At 33.3% G+C, this 18,355-nt stretch overlaps 1 protein-coding gene across 1 annotated transcript in view; it reads right to left on the bottom strand.

Annotated features, from left to right (window-relative positions):
* Nucleotides 1-18,355, bottom strand: part of LOC120326247 (dynein axonemal assembly factor 8-like) — a 38,675-nt gene that overhangs the window by 15,535 nt on the left and 4,785 nt on the right. The window contains exons 7-25 of the mRNA XM_039392504.2: nucleotides 17,081-17,174; nucleotides 16,176-16,373; nucleotides 15,019-15,099; nucleotides 14,151-14,257; nucleotides 13,468-13,607; nucleotides 12,813-12,884; nucleotides 11,608-12,101; nucleotides 9,685-9,838; nucleotides 9,152-9,204; nucleotides 9,007-9,077; nucleotides 8,411-8,560; nucleotides 7,426-7,632; nucleotides 5,396-5,489; nucleotides 4,315-4,478; nucleotides 3,699-3,875; nucleotides 2,938-3,045; nucleotides 2,295-2,439; nucleotides 1,329-1,538; nucleotides 338-589 (exon numbers count right to left, since the gene is read on the bottom strand). Of these exons, the coding sequence (XP_039248438.2) occupies nucleotides 338-589; nucleotides 1,329-1,538; nucleotides 2,295-2,439; nucleotides 2,938-3,045; nucleotides 3,699-3,875; nucleotides 4,315-4,478; nucleotides 5,396-5,489; nucleotides 7,426-7,632; nucleotides 8,411-8,560; nucleotides 9,007-9,077; nucleotides 9,152-9,204; nucleotides 9,685-9,838; nucleotides 11,608-12,101; nucleotides 12,813-12,884; nucleotides 13,468-13,607; nucleotides 14,151-14,257; nucleotides 15,019-15,099; nucleotides 16,176-16,373; nucleotides 17,081-17,174 (2,971 nt within the window). The remainder of the gene's footprint in view (nucleotides 1-337; nucleotides 590-1,328; nucleotides 1,539-2,294; nucleotides 2,440-2,937; nucleotides 3,046-3,698; nucleotides 3,876-4,314; nucleotides 4,479-5,395; nucleotides 5,490-7,425; nucleotides 7,633-8,410; nucleotides 8,561-9,006; nucleotides 9,078-9,151; nucleotides 9,205-9,684; nucleotides 9,839-11,607; nucleotides 12,102-12,812; nucleotides 12,885-13,467; nucleotides 13,608-14,150; nucleotides 14,258-15,018; nucleotides 15,100-16,175; nucleotides 16,374-17,080; nucleotides 17,175-18,355) is intronic.

The raw sequence follows: 18,355 nt of genomic DNA, 5'->3' as shown, positions 1-18,355 counted from the left end.
TAAGGCTTTCTCCACCATATCAAGTTCATGTATCTGAAACAAATAACTGGCTAACTAGTCCAATGGACGGGTAACTGGACGAGAGGCCGTGGTTCACCATATGATTAAGCTGTCTCATCGGCTTTCCTCTTCTCCAAAATAAATACAAAAATCTTATCTTGTCCTAAATCCTGATATTTTGTTGAGGTAAGTTGCCTGTGACCCCAAATTCCATAAATCATCTCAATAATTGCCACAGAGTACCAATAAAAGCCTACTGATATGCAAGAATATAAATTCTGGGCATTACAACTCACCAGTTACACTGCTAAAATGTACAGTTAAGAATATTACTAACCATTTGATTCATTTTCATTATTGATAGAAGTTGTTGAATTACTTCTTGACTTGTTTTTCTGATTCTTTCCATTACTTTTCCCATTAACATTAGGTTTATCTGATTTGGTAGTCAGACCATTTGAAATAGGCACATTCGGTTGCAATAGTTTCTTATAAGGCTGGCATTCTACATCAACACGTCCACCAAACCAGATGCATAATTGATGCATAGCACGAGTTTCACTCCTCGGATAACAGAACATATTGACATCTACGAAAAAATAATTCAATTTAGTTATATTTATTTGTTATATTAATATGATATGTTAATTTGATAAAGATTGGTAGGTATATTATATAGCTGACATGGGCAGACTTCGGCCCACAGGCCAAGTCCGGCCTGCTGGGTAATTCAATCTGGCTCGCCTGATGCTGCCCAACCACTCTAAAGCCCAATTTTGATGTTCTCGTTAAAAATAGCTCAAGGAATTTGTTGAGATTGCGATAAAATTTAGTTTTGGCACAATGCTTATTGTTTTCCACTTTTGCTTTTGTAACACTGTATATTGTTCATAAAATGTAACTTTTTTACGTCCCAATTACATGGCTCTTCAGCCTAGGTGGGCAAAATATTTGGTCTCTGATCCAAAACCCTTTGCCAACCCCTGTTATATAGGCATTAAAATCGAGAGAGAATTTTTATTCTATGCTTTTCAAGTATATTTTCAGTATTTGTTGTATTACATGTCATGCTAAATTCAGAGAAAATGCAACTTCATTGATATTAAATAAGACAGCGATAACTTAACACATATAATCAATATGATACATGGGCTTGTTTTTGTTTATCAAGCCATAATCCTCTATCAGCCTTAATATTACCAATTTTTATCATTATTATTCTAAATGCAGGCAGATAAAAAACAATTTTTAGGGAAGAAATAATATTTTGTGACACACTCAAATTCTATAACTACCGAACTAATCATACAAGATCAAGTCAGGCTAACCTGTTGGTAATGATTCATCTCCTCTTTTGATAGAAAGTTGTTCTCCATAAGTTGCATTGAGTGACATCCTTTCAGACATTCTAGCTAATACTGGATCTCTTGGACCGACTATTTTCGACCACCTTGCAATGACAGATCTTCCACGAATCGCTATGACAACACAAGGCACAACTTCCTTTGGATTGGACTTCATAGAATTGCTGTGATACACTGATCACCAAAAAAAAATTTTATTAAAAATTCAACCTTAAAAATGTACAATTAAAATACATAGTTTTTTTTATTAAATGAATGAAGATATGACAATTTCAGTTTAAAAAACCCAATTAAAAAATATCACAAAAGTAGGGTAAGCTGAGTAAAAACAATTTTATTACTTATCGATCTTGATCGGTAAGTATGTTGATAGATGTTTTTCTGTTTGTTTGTTTGTCTTTTAGATACTTTCGTATGTTACGCGATATTTCACGAAAGCGAGGTTGAATCTGCTCCAAATTTTGCATGTCCATTCATCATATCTCGGACCATAAGCCTAATGATTTTGGATGAATTATGTCATATAATTAGCAAGGTATTAATTAATTTGTGACGGGACATGCAGTGTTGCTCTTGAGTCAGCGTGAAGGAATCGAAACCGCAGATTGATAAGTCGGCGGTCTCCGATCGCCATTTAGTTTTGGTATTGAAGGTCTTGAAGAAATATATAATGGTTAGTGTATGTGTTAGTATACACAAATTGACAAATACAATCTCCAGCAAGTCATGTGATAAATTTGATTATGGAAAATATAGCATTGCAGAAATAGAAATATAAAAACTCAAATGAATTCACAAATATTCATTCATTTTTATTATTTCCCTCTGAACAGAGCTCTGTACAAGCAACCAACAATACCCGCAACCATTTCTGGTATATTTAATAATCTTTAAAAAACTACGACCAGGCAAAAGAAAATGTAAACTTACATGTGTTATCATTAATAAACTCCCTTGTAACGTATGCCAACTTTAATCCGGTTAAATCAAAGCAAGAAGTCTGAACACGAATCATCACATCCATAACTGCAGTTGGAAACATGAAAGCTTCTTTTTGAAGAAGGCACATTGTTGTCTGTGAGAGAAACATTAAACAATCAATACAATATTCTATTTCAAAAACTCTGAATAACACAATACAAGGAGTACAAATAATGCACAAATAATTGATCTTTCTTGAGTATAGCTGAAACTGAACTATCGGTATGTAATTTATTGCGTTCTTCTTACTTTATATTTTCTCTGTATTTCGTATGTGTGTGTGTGAGCGTATGTGAAATAATTCAATTATTTTAGGTGAGTGAACACGTACCACTTCTTCTTGGCAAAACCTTATATATATTCTGTACGTTTTAAACCTTGTCTAAGGTTTCATTTGCTCTCCTGATTTCATAGTCAGTTTTTATTTATTTGTTTTTATCAATCATTTTATTGCCTGTTATGTTGATTTTAGAGTCACAATTGATCAGCTTTTGGCTTCGTTTCTTCTAACATAAACGAATCAACCCTAATACGTGTGATAATTCTATGCTGCAATGATGCCTAGAAACTATTGAACAAAACATAAAATAACCTGTAATTTTCCAAAAGTAGTTGAAGGAGGATTACAAGGAACTTGATCTTCAGGAGTCATCACTTTACAAAACATTCCTGGTTTATTTTTCAATGCTTTTTTGATTAACTAAAAAAAAATAAAGCAAATCACAAATAGGAACAATCAAACTATTTCATCCAACTCGGACTTTGTGCATAGCATAGTACTTCATATTCTCTATTATAAGTTCTACCTGCTACTGAGAGCCTTCTAGAACAGTGGTTCTCAGACAGTCGGGCGCGGCCCAAAAGGGGGGGGGGGGCTGGGGGTGGTGCGTAGACAACTTTTTCAGGGGCCGTGGAGCTAAAAAAATCAAATTATTTGTTAGATTTTATCTTATCCGCCTTATTTTGGATATTTACATTCCATTCACATATTTTTAACGTGTTTTTTGAATAAAACATACTTTCGAATTACTATCTAATATTTGTAGCTTATTGTTAGCTTGTTATTTTTGAAGTGGGACGCAAGAATTACCAAATACTAAAAAGGGGGCCGTAAAAAGTTTGGGAACCACTATGCTAGAAATTTAGTTCAAATAAAAATCAAAATAAATTAAGGCAAGTTTTCTGATAATAATCGAATTAAAATTTCAGAATAACAAATTAGTCATTCGAAGTCAATTTTTTTTAATGTACAGAATAAAAACTTGATTCAAAACAGTGTTATAATTAAGAAAAAAAGAATTAGAAGCGCCATTTCTCCAGCCAAAATTTGTATGTTTCAAATATAAAACTCACCACTGGATCATTTGATGCTGATACATACGTTGACAGTGGTTTGGTTGCACAGGTTATTATAATTTCCGATAATGAATAATGTATAGGTGATTCAGGTTTATCATGCCATGGACAAACATCTTGGATTCGATTTGACTGTAGAAAATGCCAAACAACTTGCAAGAAAGCATCCTCTTTCTGAAAACAATATATTTCAGAAGATCAAATATGTGAATAATGGCTACAATTCAATATCTTAAATTTTTATGAAATTACTTTCCATCATAGTCATTGTTGAATTATTTTACTAATCAAAATTTGGTACATCAGTTTATAAGTCTTGAAAATAAGGGAGTAAAATTATAACTAGAAAGAGAAAATCTCAGCAATTTATTGGGTTAACTATGAGCGCTCGTCTGTCTCTCTCTTCGAGATGAGTCTCATTTACTGAGTGAGGATGCGTGCCTTGTTTTAAGCATTTTTTTTTTTAAATAAAGCATGCAAGCATTCGGATGGCTGTAAGCTTCAATCCCTGCCTCCTTTAGAGATGAGCATCTTCTACCTTAGAGTGAGGGCGCATGGCCTTGCTTTGACCAAAATATGGCACACAAGAAATTATCTTTTCTACTATAATTACCTTTGCCTTTTTCCTTCCTCTCTTTGACTCTGGTTTGTAATAAAAATTTGGAATGACGATTGCTTGTAATGACAAAGACTGAGTATCTTCTTGCCACGACTGGTGAAGAGCAACAACATTGAAAGGAACATCAACACTGATTGGTATAGTAGGTGCATCTTTACCTGAATAAACAAAAGAAAATAATCAAGTATTATAATCAGAATATGAAAAGATTTCAACTGAAACCAAAGACATAGATTTGCGATTAGAAATTTCAAGTTCAATGTTACATGTATGTAGCTATTTAAAACTCTGTCTATGCAGTAAAACCAAGATAGATCATGTCAATTTTTTTCGAAAATGTACTTATTTTTGATTATCTGTTATGACTGACCATGACCATGGAACCACGCCTTTCGTCCGGTTACCAGTCCATGTCGGGTATGGGATTAGTTAGCCAGTTATTATTTTCGAAAGCCTAGATTTGATGGTGGAGGAAGCCGTAACCGACCAGATTTACGCGAATCACCATACGGTGGCAAGGAGTCCATTAATCCTGTCGCACATAACTATCCTCGCATGGGATTCGAACTTGCGAACCCGCGCAGGGTGATCAGAGGTGCGGTGGCGAGCGTATTCCTAACGCTTAACAAGATGCGCCACACTGCCCAGCCTGTACTTTTTTAGTTTTGATTTTAGGTAGTGCCTTGCCTAGTTCATTTTTAGGTTTGGCTATACAGGTCTGAAGATTACAAAAAAGTAATTTTCTCCAAACCCTAAAATGTGACATACCGTATTCTAATTTTGTTTTACTGTGACAACGTGTGCTAACTTATGAAGCATCGAAACCTCACATATTCAAGAAACAGTTGAAAAAAGTGCTGTTATTAATTTGAGCTTTCATTACCAATTAACAGCATTGCGAAAGCAATCTTCCAGTTTATTGTAACATCATGAAGTCAAATATTTACACTGGATTTTCCTATATTTGCATCATTGAACCTTTAATTTTCCAATTAATAATGCTTTGAAATTTATTCATCACAATAAAAAATTGCCCTAGCAGAAATATTCTGATTAATTTAATAAATATTCATACCATTGCTAATTTCAGGCACAAGTTCAGGATCAATATCAATAGTAAATGTATCGTCCATTCTTGCCTGATGAAGTTTTGTCAAATCTTCTGGAACCTGAGAATTATGATGTAATAAATAGGGATAATAACTTTCAAGACAAAGAAATTTTTATGCCAAAAGTTTTCTCCAAGAACTTCAGTTACTTCATAGCTGTTTTCTTGATCGTATTACCTTGAACTGCTTTAGGTCTTGTGCTAATTTGCGTTTGCTGGCATATAATGCATTCCAATAAATCTATATACCAGTTATTTCATTGCGTTCAGATTTCAATTTCAAACAAATTTATTCATTGCTATATTTAAACAACATTATTACTCATTTCTTATCATTGTTGTAAACTGCTCGTCTGAAGAAGTCTGACTTTGGTCGGACGAAACGTTACAGAAATACATTTGTGTTAGTGTGCAGCAGGACTCTTGATTTAGATAGAATAGTCATGTTTATACCTGCTACAGCATCCTAGCATTATAAGCATACAGATCAACTAGCATAAAGGCATGGAAGAAGGATAGGAAGTTAGTCTCGTGCAACCAAACTCAAAATTTCATTGCATGTTGGCATTTTAGTTGTCACCCTTAAGTTTGCCCAAAGGCGATTTTCTTTACTTTCGAGTGAGCACGATTGAAAAAAAGAGAAAAAATCACTTAGGCCAGTGGTTCCCAACCGCCGGTCCGCGGACCGCGGACCGGTGCCGGTCCGCAAAGCTTTTTTGCCGGTCCGCAAGAAATTTCGTTGTTTTGTTGTTTTTATGCCGTCTCAATCGCTTTACCGAAGACGAGGTTGCGTTTGTTTATTGCGCAATTTCTCTTCCGTCGTCATATTGCGACATCTTGGCGACGTCTTTCGCGACATATTGGCGCCGAGTAATCACACTTTTCGCTTTTTTGGCTGCGATTTATCGCGAATGTGCTTCATCAAATCTCGCAAGATTCAGAAACCTAAAAATCGGCAGGCGTGCTTCTCCTGTTCTGCATGCTTTTCCTGATTAATATGACAATCCATATAAAACGTTATGCATATTTCTTTGTTTGAACCAGAAAACAGAAAAAAACAGTATAATATCCCAGTAAGATATGAAATTGGTGCGACCTTGCAGGTGGTCACGAGATGCGCAAAAAAGCATGGGCCGCTGAGATCTTTTCCAGTATTTTGAGCAGACACAGTAGGATTGATCCTGGTGCCAACTTGTCAAGTTACCGACGACTTTGACATTGTAATGTAAATTCATGTCGTTTGAGCCGTCGGTCAACTGCAGAGGGATTAATATTATGAACCCGATGAAAAAGATAAAACTTGAATAAAACGGAGCACAGAAATCGGTTACACGCTGCTGCAGAGCCACGTGTTGCAGAAACTTCTTTGAGGCCTCGTTTGCAGTTTTATATTAAAAACGAAACAACAGCAAGATTCTAACTAGAGTTAATTGTGTTTTTACATGATTTGGCATGTACATGTTTTTTTTTATGTGAGATATTTTATGTATGCCTTTCTTACGCATAATGGGTGACCAACACTGCATTTCATTACGCAAATATATGGTATTATTTTATGTTTCACCTATTTCAATTTTTGGCCGACACAATATTTGATAGTTTTTCTTCGTGTGAAATGTTTTCAAGTGTGCCTTTTTTGTCTAAAAGCATATTGAGTGCCCGACATTGCATTATATTAAGCACATATATGTTACTCTTTTCTGTTCCGAACATTCCAATTTTTGCCGGTCCGCCAGTACATTTAATTTAATTTTACCGGTCCGCCAGGGTAAAAAGGTTGGGAACCACTGACTTAGGCTACCGCATTATAGGCAGGAATCAGAAACTCAGGATATTATTAAGCAATTTTTGTCTGTATGTGCTATTATTGTAAACATAGTACATTTTCCACCAACCCTGGACTAACCTCATGATAGCATGAAAACCACTTTTTCTAACAATTCTACTGCAAATAGAAGTGAAAAATTCAATACAGAAATGATTGAAATATATCTTACCAAAGCTAGAAACCATGATATAAGCATAGGATAAGTAATGGAGAAACCGATATTAGGATCAACTGATGTTGCTTTGTGTCCACCTGATGTTCTGTGAGTCACAATACATCCAGTTGATGACATGTTGACTGTTAACAAAACCATCTGAGACTTCTCTGTGTTCAATTCAGGAGGAATATTGGGAACCTCAGTCTCATATGATGCATCCTGTAATGAGATACAAACTTTTGGTAGAAGTGAAAAATAATATTACAGGCTCAGTTGCTTACTCTATATATCGTTGAACGCAAAGGATATGAGTGTGAGCTGTAATGCTGTGTTTCACAAAAAGATTGTGAAAACATCTATGTAATCTAATAATTGAACAACAAGAGTGTGGACTCACAACTTTGATTAAAAAAAAACTCCTGACTCTGAGTTGTAAAAAATTTCAGCTCCAAGAAAATCAAATTTTAATAACAAAACTTTTGTGCATGCAAGCCTTCTTTAATAGAATGTTAAAAATGCTTAGTAAGGTTAATGATTCTTGAGATTATTTGAAAAATTTTGACTTCCTTTATTACCATTGAAATGACATGGTAAATGTACACTGTTCGTTTAAGGCAGACAAGAAAATTAATATTCCATGTAAATTCTATACAGTGATGTAAATTCACTTAAAAACACAATAAAGTTTGTAAGAAAAAAAAATTCGTCCCGAGGGAATTCAGTGAAAATTTCAAAAAAATAGTAACACTCTTGGGATAAATTTCAGTCTTAGACCTAACTTTAATCCTAAAAAGCATTTGGTCAAAGAAAATGGCGATTTTCGTCCTGACAAAAAAATATACCAAAATGATTGATGGGTTTGTTAACCCAATGTCTCATAAGCATTATATACTAATAATACAAACATGGAATTAAATTTTGCCTTGGATTATTACAATACCAAATCTGACAATGGGATTTTTTTCAGAAAATGTTGAAAATATACTGATTAACTCACCATATCATATAATACCCTGGTTGCATTCCCCAACTTTTGTTCTTCCTTTTCCAGAAGAACTTTTAATTTTAATTTGGTTTCTCTCAATACTTGTCTATCATCAAGATATGAAGATGATGACAATCCAATTGATTTTGCTAGTTCGTATTGCTAAAATATAGATGATGTAGTGTATAAAATAAAACTTAAATTCAAGGAAAACTTGCGACTATATTATGCCTGTTGATATTGGCTGTAAGAAAATCACAAAAATATTTGCTGAATACTTTTATATTTTAATTGAAAACAAATAAATAATTAAAATAAAAAAATAACTAAGACTGTTAAACGTAATTCAAAATTCAAACCTAAAAAAGTTTCATAATCTTTCAAAGTTCAAGTGCTATGTACAAACAAACAAAAATAATCAAAATATCTCAATCCTGAAAGAACATGAGCTAAATAATACTGAATTGTGAAAGCTCTATATCAAGACCACAAATAAGTAGTGTAAGATGTCATCATATATAGGAATATTCCCATCTGAATAGCTTGGTATTCACTGAGCATCACTAATCATATGGAAAATATAATTGAAAGTGAGATAGGATTTTTACCTTTTTGGCGAGGACTGATTGAGCTTCAATGTGTTTATCAGTTACAGTTTTGTCTATTAATTTCACATCACCTGGAAACAAGAAAAAATATATTAATATTGGATATGCATTATGAAAACAAAGAAAGTAGTAAGAAAAATCAAACCTCGTCTTTGTAACATATCTTCAACAACTTTATGAAATGCCAGATCAGAATTCCTGTAAATATGATAAATTTATAGCATAAAAGAATATTCTATTTTTTTACACCCTTACTTCAGAACATTCTTCAGAACAAGTAGAAACTAATTAATGTATGGCAGTCTGTTATATCAGGAGCAGTAATATTCATAATAAATATTTAAAATCAAATTCAATAAGGAAAATATGTGATTCTAGGAAATTAGAATTGTCCTTTTGGAGATACTGACACATTTAATCTAAAAATGAAATCCATACAAAATGACTGTCAGAACAAAATATAAGCTACCTTAACTTTTCTATATCATAAATTCAATCTCTGTAAATATACACATTTCCTATTAAACATGACTCAATTCAGAATATAAATTCAATTCCCATATTTGAAAAGAATATTTCAAAATATGCACAAGGTAGTAAGTAGATCATTCGGTTTTGGTCATCCCCGATCACCAGACATGAAGAACATTGAAGCAGATTACTTGGTTACCAACAGACCTTGTCAATGGAAATGAATCTTCTGTTTGAACACTGCTTGTGATTGAATCTGTAGTTTTCTTGACTACGTTTGAAGAATTGTCTTCATTCGATGGTTTCCATGCTGTTGAATTTAAATTCTTGGCACGATATATGTTTGTTGTATCATTATCATCTGTAGAAAAAAAACCAATCATAACACAGAAACTATTGACGACAGGGGTGAAGCCAGGATCTTACAAAAAAGGGTGTTCTGAAAATTCTAATTGCCAAGTTAGACTGTAACTTTCTATTTGGAATCCGGAAAACGCTGCTTTTGGCTTCTGGCATAAAATGTTTTTATTTCACATTCAAAAGCGGAAGATTCCGAGGCGCAAACCACCCTTTGTGTTCGTACGAGATTTATTTCTGAACAATGATATGTGCAACTACTGAAATGCCTACAGAAACTATATAGATTTACAGTAACACATTACACACTAGTGAATGTCGATTGACGCAAAGCAGTTCAACTTTAAGTTTGAGTTGAGGGCGAGGCGTTAATAAAAAAATTGCTACAAGTAAATTTCAAGTATGCAGTTCTTGGAAAAAAGTTTCCTGTCCATCCAAAACAGTAGTAGACCATTTCCGAAGCAAAATGAATTACATAACAATGCGGTGGACTCAGGCACAAGGATTGAATAAACGTTAATTTGATTTGAATTTTTTATTTATTAGGGCAACTATATAAATACCATTATACCACTCGCAACATTTAATGAGAACTTTGCCAGTTGTCACTGAACTTCTACTCAGGAAAATTTATATTCGAAAAAACTATAGCACTTATTACTGTTGTTGTGTCATAGTACAGTTGTGAAGAAGTTGAAAACACAGACGGTTAGCCTATGAAAGGCTGAACCATAGAAACAATTCTTATATAATGCGAGTTGTGATAAATTGTATGAGAACTGAGGCAGTCAATTCTCATAAGGTAGATTAAAAATAACATTATCAATCCAATTAACTTTAGTGATTGGGTTTTGGGTTTACTATTTACCATTTATAAATTATTTTATTGATCCAATTATTTTCCAGTTAACTTCCTAATTAAAAACAGACTTTTCATCGATCTAATTTTAGATTGGGAGAACTTTGTCAATAGTAATTTTTTAGCCTCTTAAACTTTTAAAAATGTTAATTACCAAACTCTGCCTATAAAACGCCTAATAACTGAGTATTTTAAATTTTAGTAGAAAACTCCTATCACCATTGAGAGTCTGAAATTCTGGCTACAGTGAAATCAGAATTTTGACTACGAAATAGTCAATGGTAGTCAAAGTGTATTTTTTGTTTCAGATTCCAAATTAATAAACTCTTAAGCTTTAAGTACCTGTCTTTATTTCTAAATGCTTGAATTTCATTTTGCCCAAGCAATCGATGTGGAAAGCAAATTAAAAACAAAACATTCTGTAAACATGAAACAACCAGAGGACAACAAAACTAGCAGAACTGAATGAAAATACAACGCTTCACGCTGTTACAGTTACTGTTTCGCTGATGAAAATGATCAATATAGCCAATATGTCTGTGCATGGAGTCTCATGTAAGTCTGCAGGCCTTGGGGTTGGGGAACACTTATTTAGATAAAACACTGACAGTAAATAAATGAAAACTCACAGCATGAACAAATGATGGGAAACATCATGTTTAAAAGATTGGATGATAGATTCTAATTTAGTTAGAATAGATATGAAACTGCAATGAAATGATTAGAGTAAGAATACAGAGTGAAAATCAATGCAAAGATAATGTGATGCGAAGGAGATTGTCTCACAAACGATATTAATAGCCTATCAAAACCATACCTCCAAGTTCCAATGTAATTTTATATAAGAAAAAATTCTTTCATTTTTGTTGATACAAGTTTATGATCTATCTACTAAATCCAAAAATACAACCAACCTTTTTTAGGTTCCTCAGCAAAACTAACTGTTACTTTCCCTTTATTTTTATTGTTAGTTTTGTCTGCTTTGTTCCGCAATGAAGATGTTGTCGTCACATTTCCCTTTTCTTGTTTTTCTTTTTTTAATCTTTGCCTGGCATAGATTCCTGCATTGTTTTCATCAACGTCGAAAGACTCTGATAACTCATCCAGATCAAGGCAAGTAACATCATCATTCAAAATTCTTCTGTCACCATCATAAATGCTATTATCAATGTGTTCGATTCCTGGAATATTTTCGCCAAATGCTGTGTTTCTTGCTGGTTTACTATTATCATTAGCACCTGAATTGGATTGTAAATTTCTATCATATTTAGTAGACCTCTTGTTACTGGTTGAACTTGTGAATGATAATGAAGAATTTCCTTTATGGTGAGTGATAGTTTCAGTGTCCATTTTTTTCGCTTTGTTTTTCGGTGATACAGCGGCGGACAAAGATGATCTTTCTTTGATCCTAAATTGAAAAGTTGTTTTTGTTTAGTGAGACTGTTTATTCTCTGGGAACCCATACCATACATTATAATGACAAATTGAAATCTGACAGTTTTGGAAAGTTTTAAAATTTTAAACATCATTTATATGAGCCACTTACTTCAGTACAGACAAAGCTTTAAGCAGACATAAGTACGAAGTTATCGAATTTATTCAGTGGATGCGATAGCCTAGAGCAGGGGTGGGCAATTACTTTATTAACGAAGAAATATAACCATAAAAACTATACTCATAATTTCAGCAGGCACAAGTGGGCCAGATCCGGCTCGCGGGCCGTAATTTGACCACCCCTGGCCTAGTGGTTAAAGAACTGAGCCTAACTATGTATGGGTCGCAAGTTCAAGCCCCATACTCATCACCTCACTATGAGTGTAATCAATTGGGTTGACAATGCACAACCAATCTTTAAAAAAAAATAGCAGATAATTATGTATTAATGGTTACTAGTATAGAGCCTTGTTCAGAGCTGTATGCAAAAAACTCATAAAAATATTTTCCAGTTTGAGAGATTAACTACATCCTGGTAAAGTTATCATATGTACCTTTAGCTTATAAAACATACAGAGGACAATAATATACTTGTTACCTATTAGGTCAGAGCATACTGTAATTTGAATGTCCACAGAAGAGCCATCTCCCACTATGTTGACATTTAAAATAATATAATACAAACCTATTTCTTTCAGCTTGCCAAGCTTTAAAATCATCATCATCATTTTCTGAATCGGAATCTTCTGATTCCTCTCTGTAAAAAAAATTTGCTTGATTAAAAAACAGGTCTAAATATATGTTGAAAGAAATAATAGATTTGGGAAGACTAAATCTGATACAGCATATCAAACATGTTCATCATAAACATCAGTTACTACTGATCCTTCATTTAAGCCTTTAAACGATTCAGACGTTTGATTCTCAAACGGTGAGGTGCACCCCACATGAGGGGAGCGTAGACAATTTTTTGAGAGGGCATGAAGCTAATTAAAAATAAAAATATTTGTTAGATTTGATCTTGCCTGCCTTATTTTAGATATTTAGGCTACCTTTCAATTAATATTAAAAATACATATTTTTGCACAACTAATGAATATTTTAAACTGTACAAAAGCCAGAGAGCTAATTAATGATTCATCAAAGAGTAAAAAAATTGTTTTTATGCTTATTGAAGGAGGAATGAAAAGTTTAAAAATAAATAAACGAAGAAGGTTGGGAATCTTAATTACCTGTATAATAGTATAAAAAAAAATTATCTCCATTTCCCAGTACAACTTCATTACAGTTAACTGGTTAAATATAATAAAATAAAAAATCCTTTATTCCAGTAATCACACCTTGTCATTGTTCTTATTCTGGACAAACTTTGAACCCGTTTCATAACTTGATCTTGATCAATATTATTTGATGCAGAAACTCCGATACTTTTAGTTTGAGCTCGAACTCTTCGCCTCATAACTCGATTTACAGGTTTCTCCTATTAATTATTAATTGTGCAAACAGTCAATGAAGATTTCAATAACAACACGCAATTTAGACAGAATCAAGTCAAGTTTCTGTAAAGTTACAGCATTAATGTATAAACCGAAGATATAAATTTACAGTTGATTAAAAGATAAATAGGAAATTGAATTGATAATTGAATCAGTGGGTAAAAGCTTTCAATATGTCACTCCCGTAAACATTTTTCAAAAAATTGAGTTTTTTTTTATCTTCTGCCATAATGGAACAGGGCCATTTTCTGGTCTTGTTTTCAAAGCTTCATCTATTTTAGTTTTGATTTTAGATGGTGCCCCATGCTCGCTTTCAGGTTTAGCTATAGAGATTTGAAAATTGCCAAAATGAAATTTTCTCAAAACCTTAATAAAATCTGACATAAGCTAATTTGATTCTACCACAGCGACATGATGTATTTAAGATTACATTAAATGTGCTCTTGAATTATTTTATAAAGCACTATAGTAGCAATTTAAAATTTGCAAACATTTAATGTAAATAAATGTATAATTCAGTTTCATACCACATTCTGAGTTTCCTGTGATTCCTCTTGTTTTTCATTATTAGTATCCGAGTCAGCTTTAGGCCGAAGATCAAGATATATTGTTGTAGGTTCGGACAATGATAATTCTAATAGAAGAAAAAAAATTAAAAAAACAATCTATGAAAGGCATTGAAAAATTTGTGATTTTCCTGATTGTTTAATGAAAACAGTGCAATATGAAACTAATTAACCGAGCGTGCTGCTGTTCTGCTGGTATAGGATATCAAATGCAATGCTTTTTAGCTAGAGTTTAGCTTTAGATTAGCGTAGCGTTTCTCAACTGTGTTTCGTGGAGCACGCCACGCCAATCACGGCAACAAGCAGACAGGCCTTGTGCCAGTTTGAAACGCATGGCATTCTCATTAACCGCCGGCCTGGTTTTAAAAGCAAACATTTCAATTTTTTCATAAGCAAAATGAAAACCACTCCTAATTTTCGTTCCGCAAGGCGAGATAGGAAGTGTATGTGTTCTGGGAAACAAAAGTTTGAAAAACGATGGATTAACGAATAACCCTACATAGAATACAATCGAGTAATGAACAAATACATGGACCGGGAGTACTGGTTTCTCAAAACTTTAGTCCCAGAATAGTAGCTACTTGAATATCAGTGGCATATCTCCTCAGTATCATATGGCCTTGTTCGAAGCGAAAGGCATGATTATGTGTTGTATAAAAAACCTACCCGTATTAAAGAGGTATTGCATTGTCTAACCGAAATATTAAGTTGCTGAAAAGCATGACTTGTTTGTTTAAATTAATAATGTAGTGTACAATAATAAAAATTGATCAAAATAAAATTAATGAAAGTTAAAAAGCATTGATCTAACTCAGACATGGCTACTAACCAGCTGTAGACGAGAAGCTTCCTGAAGATGATGAAATTGGATTGGATGATAAATCCTCTATTTTCTTTTCCTTGTTATCTTCTATAAGGAAAAATAAGAGACAGTGATAATGGAAAGTTTTGGGACAACAAATAAGCATAGCAAATTGTTGGAAAATTTCCTTATGAGAGCACACCTAGTCTAGCAATATTCCATAGTAAAGACAGAGACTGAAAAAAAAATTCTGCCAATCTAGTTATGATAAAATTAACATAAGAATGGATTCAATTAGCAAAATCATGGGATTCGAAAAATCTCTTTTAATAACATTGTTTCTTGGGTGATGAATTATGGAACAATGATATGCTTGTGACATGCACGTCAGTAAATCCTAAAATTATCGGTTTTAAGGAGTCCTGTGCAGTCGTGCAGACACTTGACAATGGATATAAGCAGTAGTGGGATTCAGCCGATTCGCACCGGTTCTATAGAACTATCTCACAGAATTTTATGAGATCAGCGAACCGGTTGGCATTACTGAAAAAAACAACAGAACCGGCTGAAAAAATATGACATTTGTGTGATGGAACCGGCTGACAAAAAATTTGAATCCCACCACTGGATATAAGCAAACATGTTTTGCTTGAGGTAATTCAGACACAGGGGTGTAGTCAGCAATTTTCAACAAAGGAGTTCTGAAATTTATAATTGCCAAGTTAGACCATAACAGCTAGCGGTTCCGGGAGTTTTCAAGACTCTTCAGGTTCTAAAAAGCATTTCAGGTCAGGCTATAAGAATTTGCTATGTATGACACAGAAAAATACTTTTTTTATCACATTGCAAAGGGGGAAGGGGGTTCCGACCAACAACCTAAAGTGACAGATGACTAAAACCAATTAATCTTCTATCCCGAATACATTCAAAATTGATATTTTGGAATATGTAATACCCAACTTGGGTTTTGTATAACTGAGCTGAGAATATATAAAAACCAACATAATTATATTCAATGAACTTTTTTTTCGAAGTGCAGGACAGTTACATTTTAGCATTTATTTGCTTGATTTTTTTTTTCAAATCCTCGAAATGAAATACTCTAATCATATTGCACATCCCTGCATAAAGCTCACAACCTAAATTGTTCATGATTGACATTATTACTATGTAGAAGATCTTACCAATATCAGCCTTTTCCAAAACTTCTTCTTCTATGTTATTCTCCTGTCCACCAGGTTCATTTTGAAATTGGCGAGATGCTAAAAAATGTTGCTTAGAATCACCAGCCTCTGAATTCGACACTGTGCCATCTTCTTTTCCTTTTTGAGTTTTACTCAAATCAACAAGCTGATTCATTAAATCGTATTGGCTTGTTTGATCTATAGAAAAAATTTTAAATATCAATTTATGCAAGATAAGTCATTCGCACCATACATGTACATGACAGAGTTAGGTATATTTTATTATGTATCATGTATCATCAAATTTCCAAATGTTTTGCAGATGAATTTTTGGTTGTATTCATATTTTTATACGTTGCTTATACACACCATTCGCTCCAAACGAGGCTCTATACAAGATCCCACTGATACCTAATGATATGTAAGAAGTTACTATTATATAAGCATTTCCAGTTGAGTATTGGCTACCAATTTATTACATTATGTATGTAATGGGGTGGCATATGATTTTAACCCAAGATATTTAATCTGAGATGCCAAAACAGTTAATTTAGTCTAATGCTTGAAACGCTTGGCTATCATTAATGATAAATTAATTTTTCCGAATTTTGGTATTTATTATCAACTAGGATGACTGACTATCGACTAGCCTGCCTACAATATATACACATTAATATACATGATGGTTAGTTAGTTTCTAGATACAAAGTATGAGAGGTATATTTAAATTTAATCACAAATTTAAAATAGTTTTATAATGCCTAAGGTAAAGCAGGGTTATGTGTTTTGAAATTCATCAGCTATGATAATATGTTAATAACTTAAGATTCATTTAAGTACAAATATAAAAAGGCACAGTGTTAAAGATTATCATTAAGAAAGTATAAATAAGAAATTGTTGATACCTTTGTCCAAATTGAGAGAAGTGAGGGAGACATCAATGTTATCTTCACCATATGAATCATCAAGTAAATCATCAAGATCAAAACCTTCTAATCCCTGGAAAAAAATAATTCACAATGTTTAAAAACACCCAACAGGTGATTACTGGACAGTGTCCAGTGGACACAAAGCAAAATTCATTAAAATTCACCAAGGGCCAAACTGTTTTCAAATTTTAGTACTTGAAGATGGTTGATGTCACTAGAAGGATACCACTTTTAATTTTTTTCCTTCTCCTGCGATTCTTATGCAGCCAACTAGTTAGCTAATCCTTTACAATACTGACACAGCATACTGACACAGCCCTAAACGTCTAGAAAGTTACATTTGTGTCCATATTATATTATATTTAGCATTGCTCTCTGATTTTATAATAAACCTGAAAAAAAATTTAGGGACTCTGGTCCAATACTGATTTTAAATGTAGGACAAAATAGATCAAACATGATAACAAACCAATAATTTAATCAAAATTAAAAATTGAATATCTCATCATTATGGTATAAAACTGAACGATCATGAAAAATGTAAATGTGATACATATATACAGCTAAATACCTAAAAAGCCAATTCATTTTATAATGAATTTAAATGTGTGATAGATTAAGTTTCTACCCTTCAAATTAAATTCACTTCACAATGAAATATATACTTCAAGAAGAGCCATTGAATAAAGATATTTGCACAGTACTCAATACAAACACCTAACTAAAGAAAACACTTGATCAAGACCAAATATCATAAATTTAAATCCAAACAAAGGTTGGCATAAATCTGTGTCAAACTTTTCATCCCATTTGCAATAAGTCTAATACTTGAATAACAAATACAACATAGGTGGATGAGAAAAATGAATTGTGGGATGAATGACAAGGCATCAAATCACCCCACCAAGAGTTATAATTTGGATAAGCTATGCCTAACCAGAATGATTATATCATATCCTAGGATGGGTGTAGGTTAGTTATAAGGTCCCAATTGCCATTTGAATGGACTCCACATATAAGGCATATTGGGCTGCCATTTGACAATAGGTTTGATGTACCTTCAAATCAGAGATGTGCAACAGGCGGCCTGCGAGCCACAACCCAGTGCGCCAAGCCATTTAGTGTGGCCCTTGTCAACACTCTAGATTTTTCCCATCAAGTATAAATTTTTACCTAGTGTCAAATCTGATGTTAAAAACTATACAAGAACTCGAAATTTCAAGCGTCCCACTAATGTTAAATAAACAAAAT

This window comes from Styela clava, chromosome 4, assembly GCF_964204865.1.
Source record: "Styela clava chromosome 4, kaStyClav1.hap1.2, whole genome shotgun sequence".
Lineage (NCBI taxonomy): Eukaryota > Metazoa > Chordata > Ascidiacea > Stolidobranchia > Styelidae > Styela > Styela clava.
This window is presented reverse-complemented; position numbering and strand designations above follow the sequence as displayed.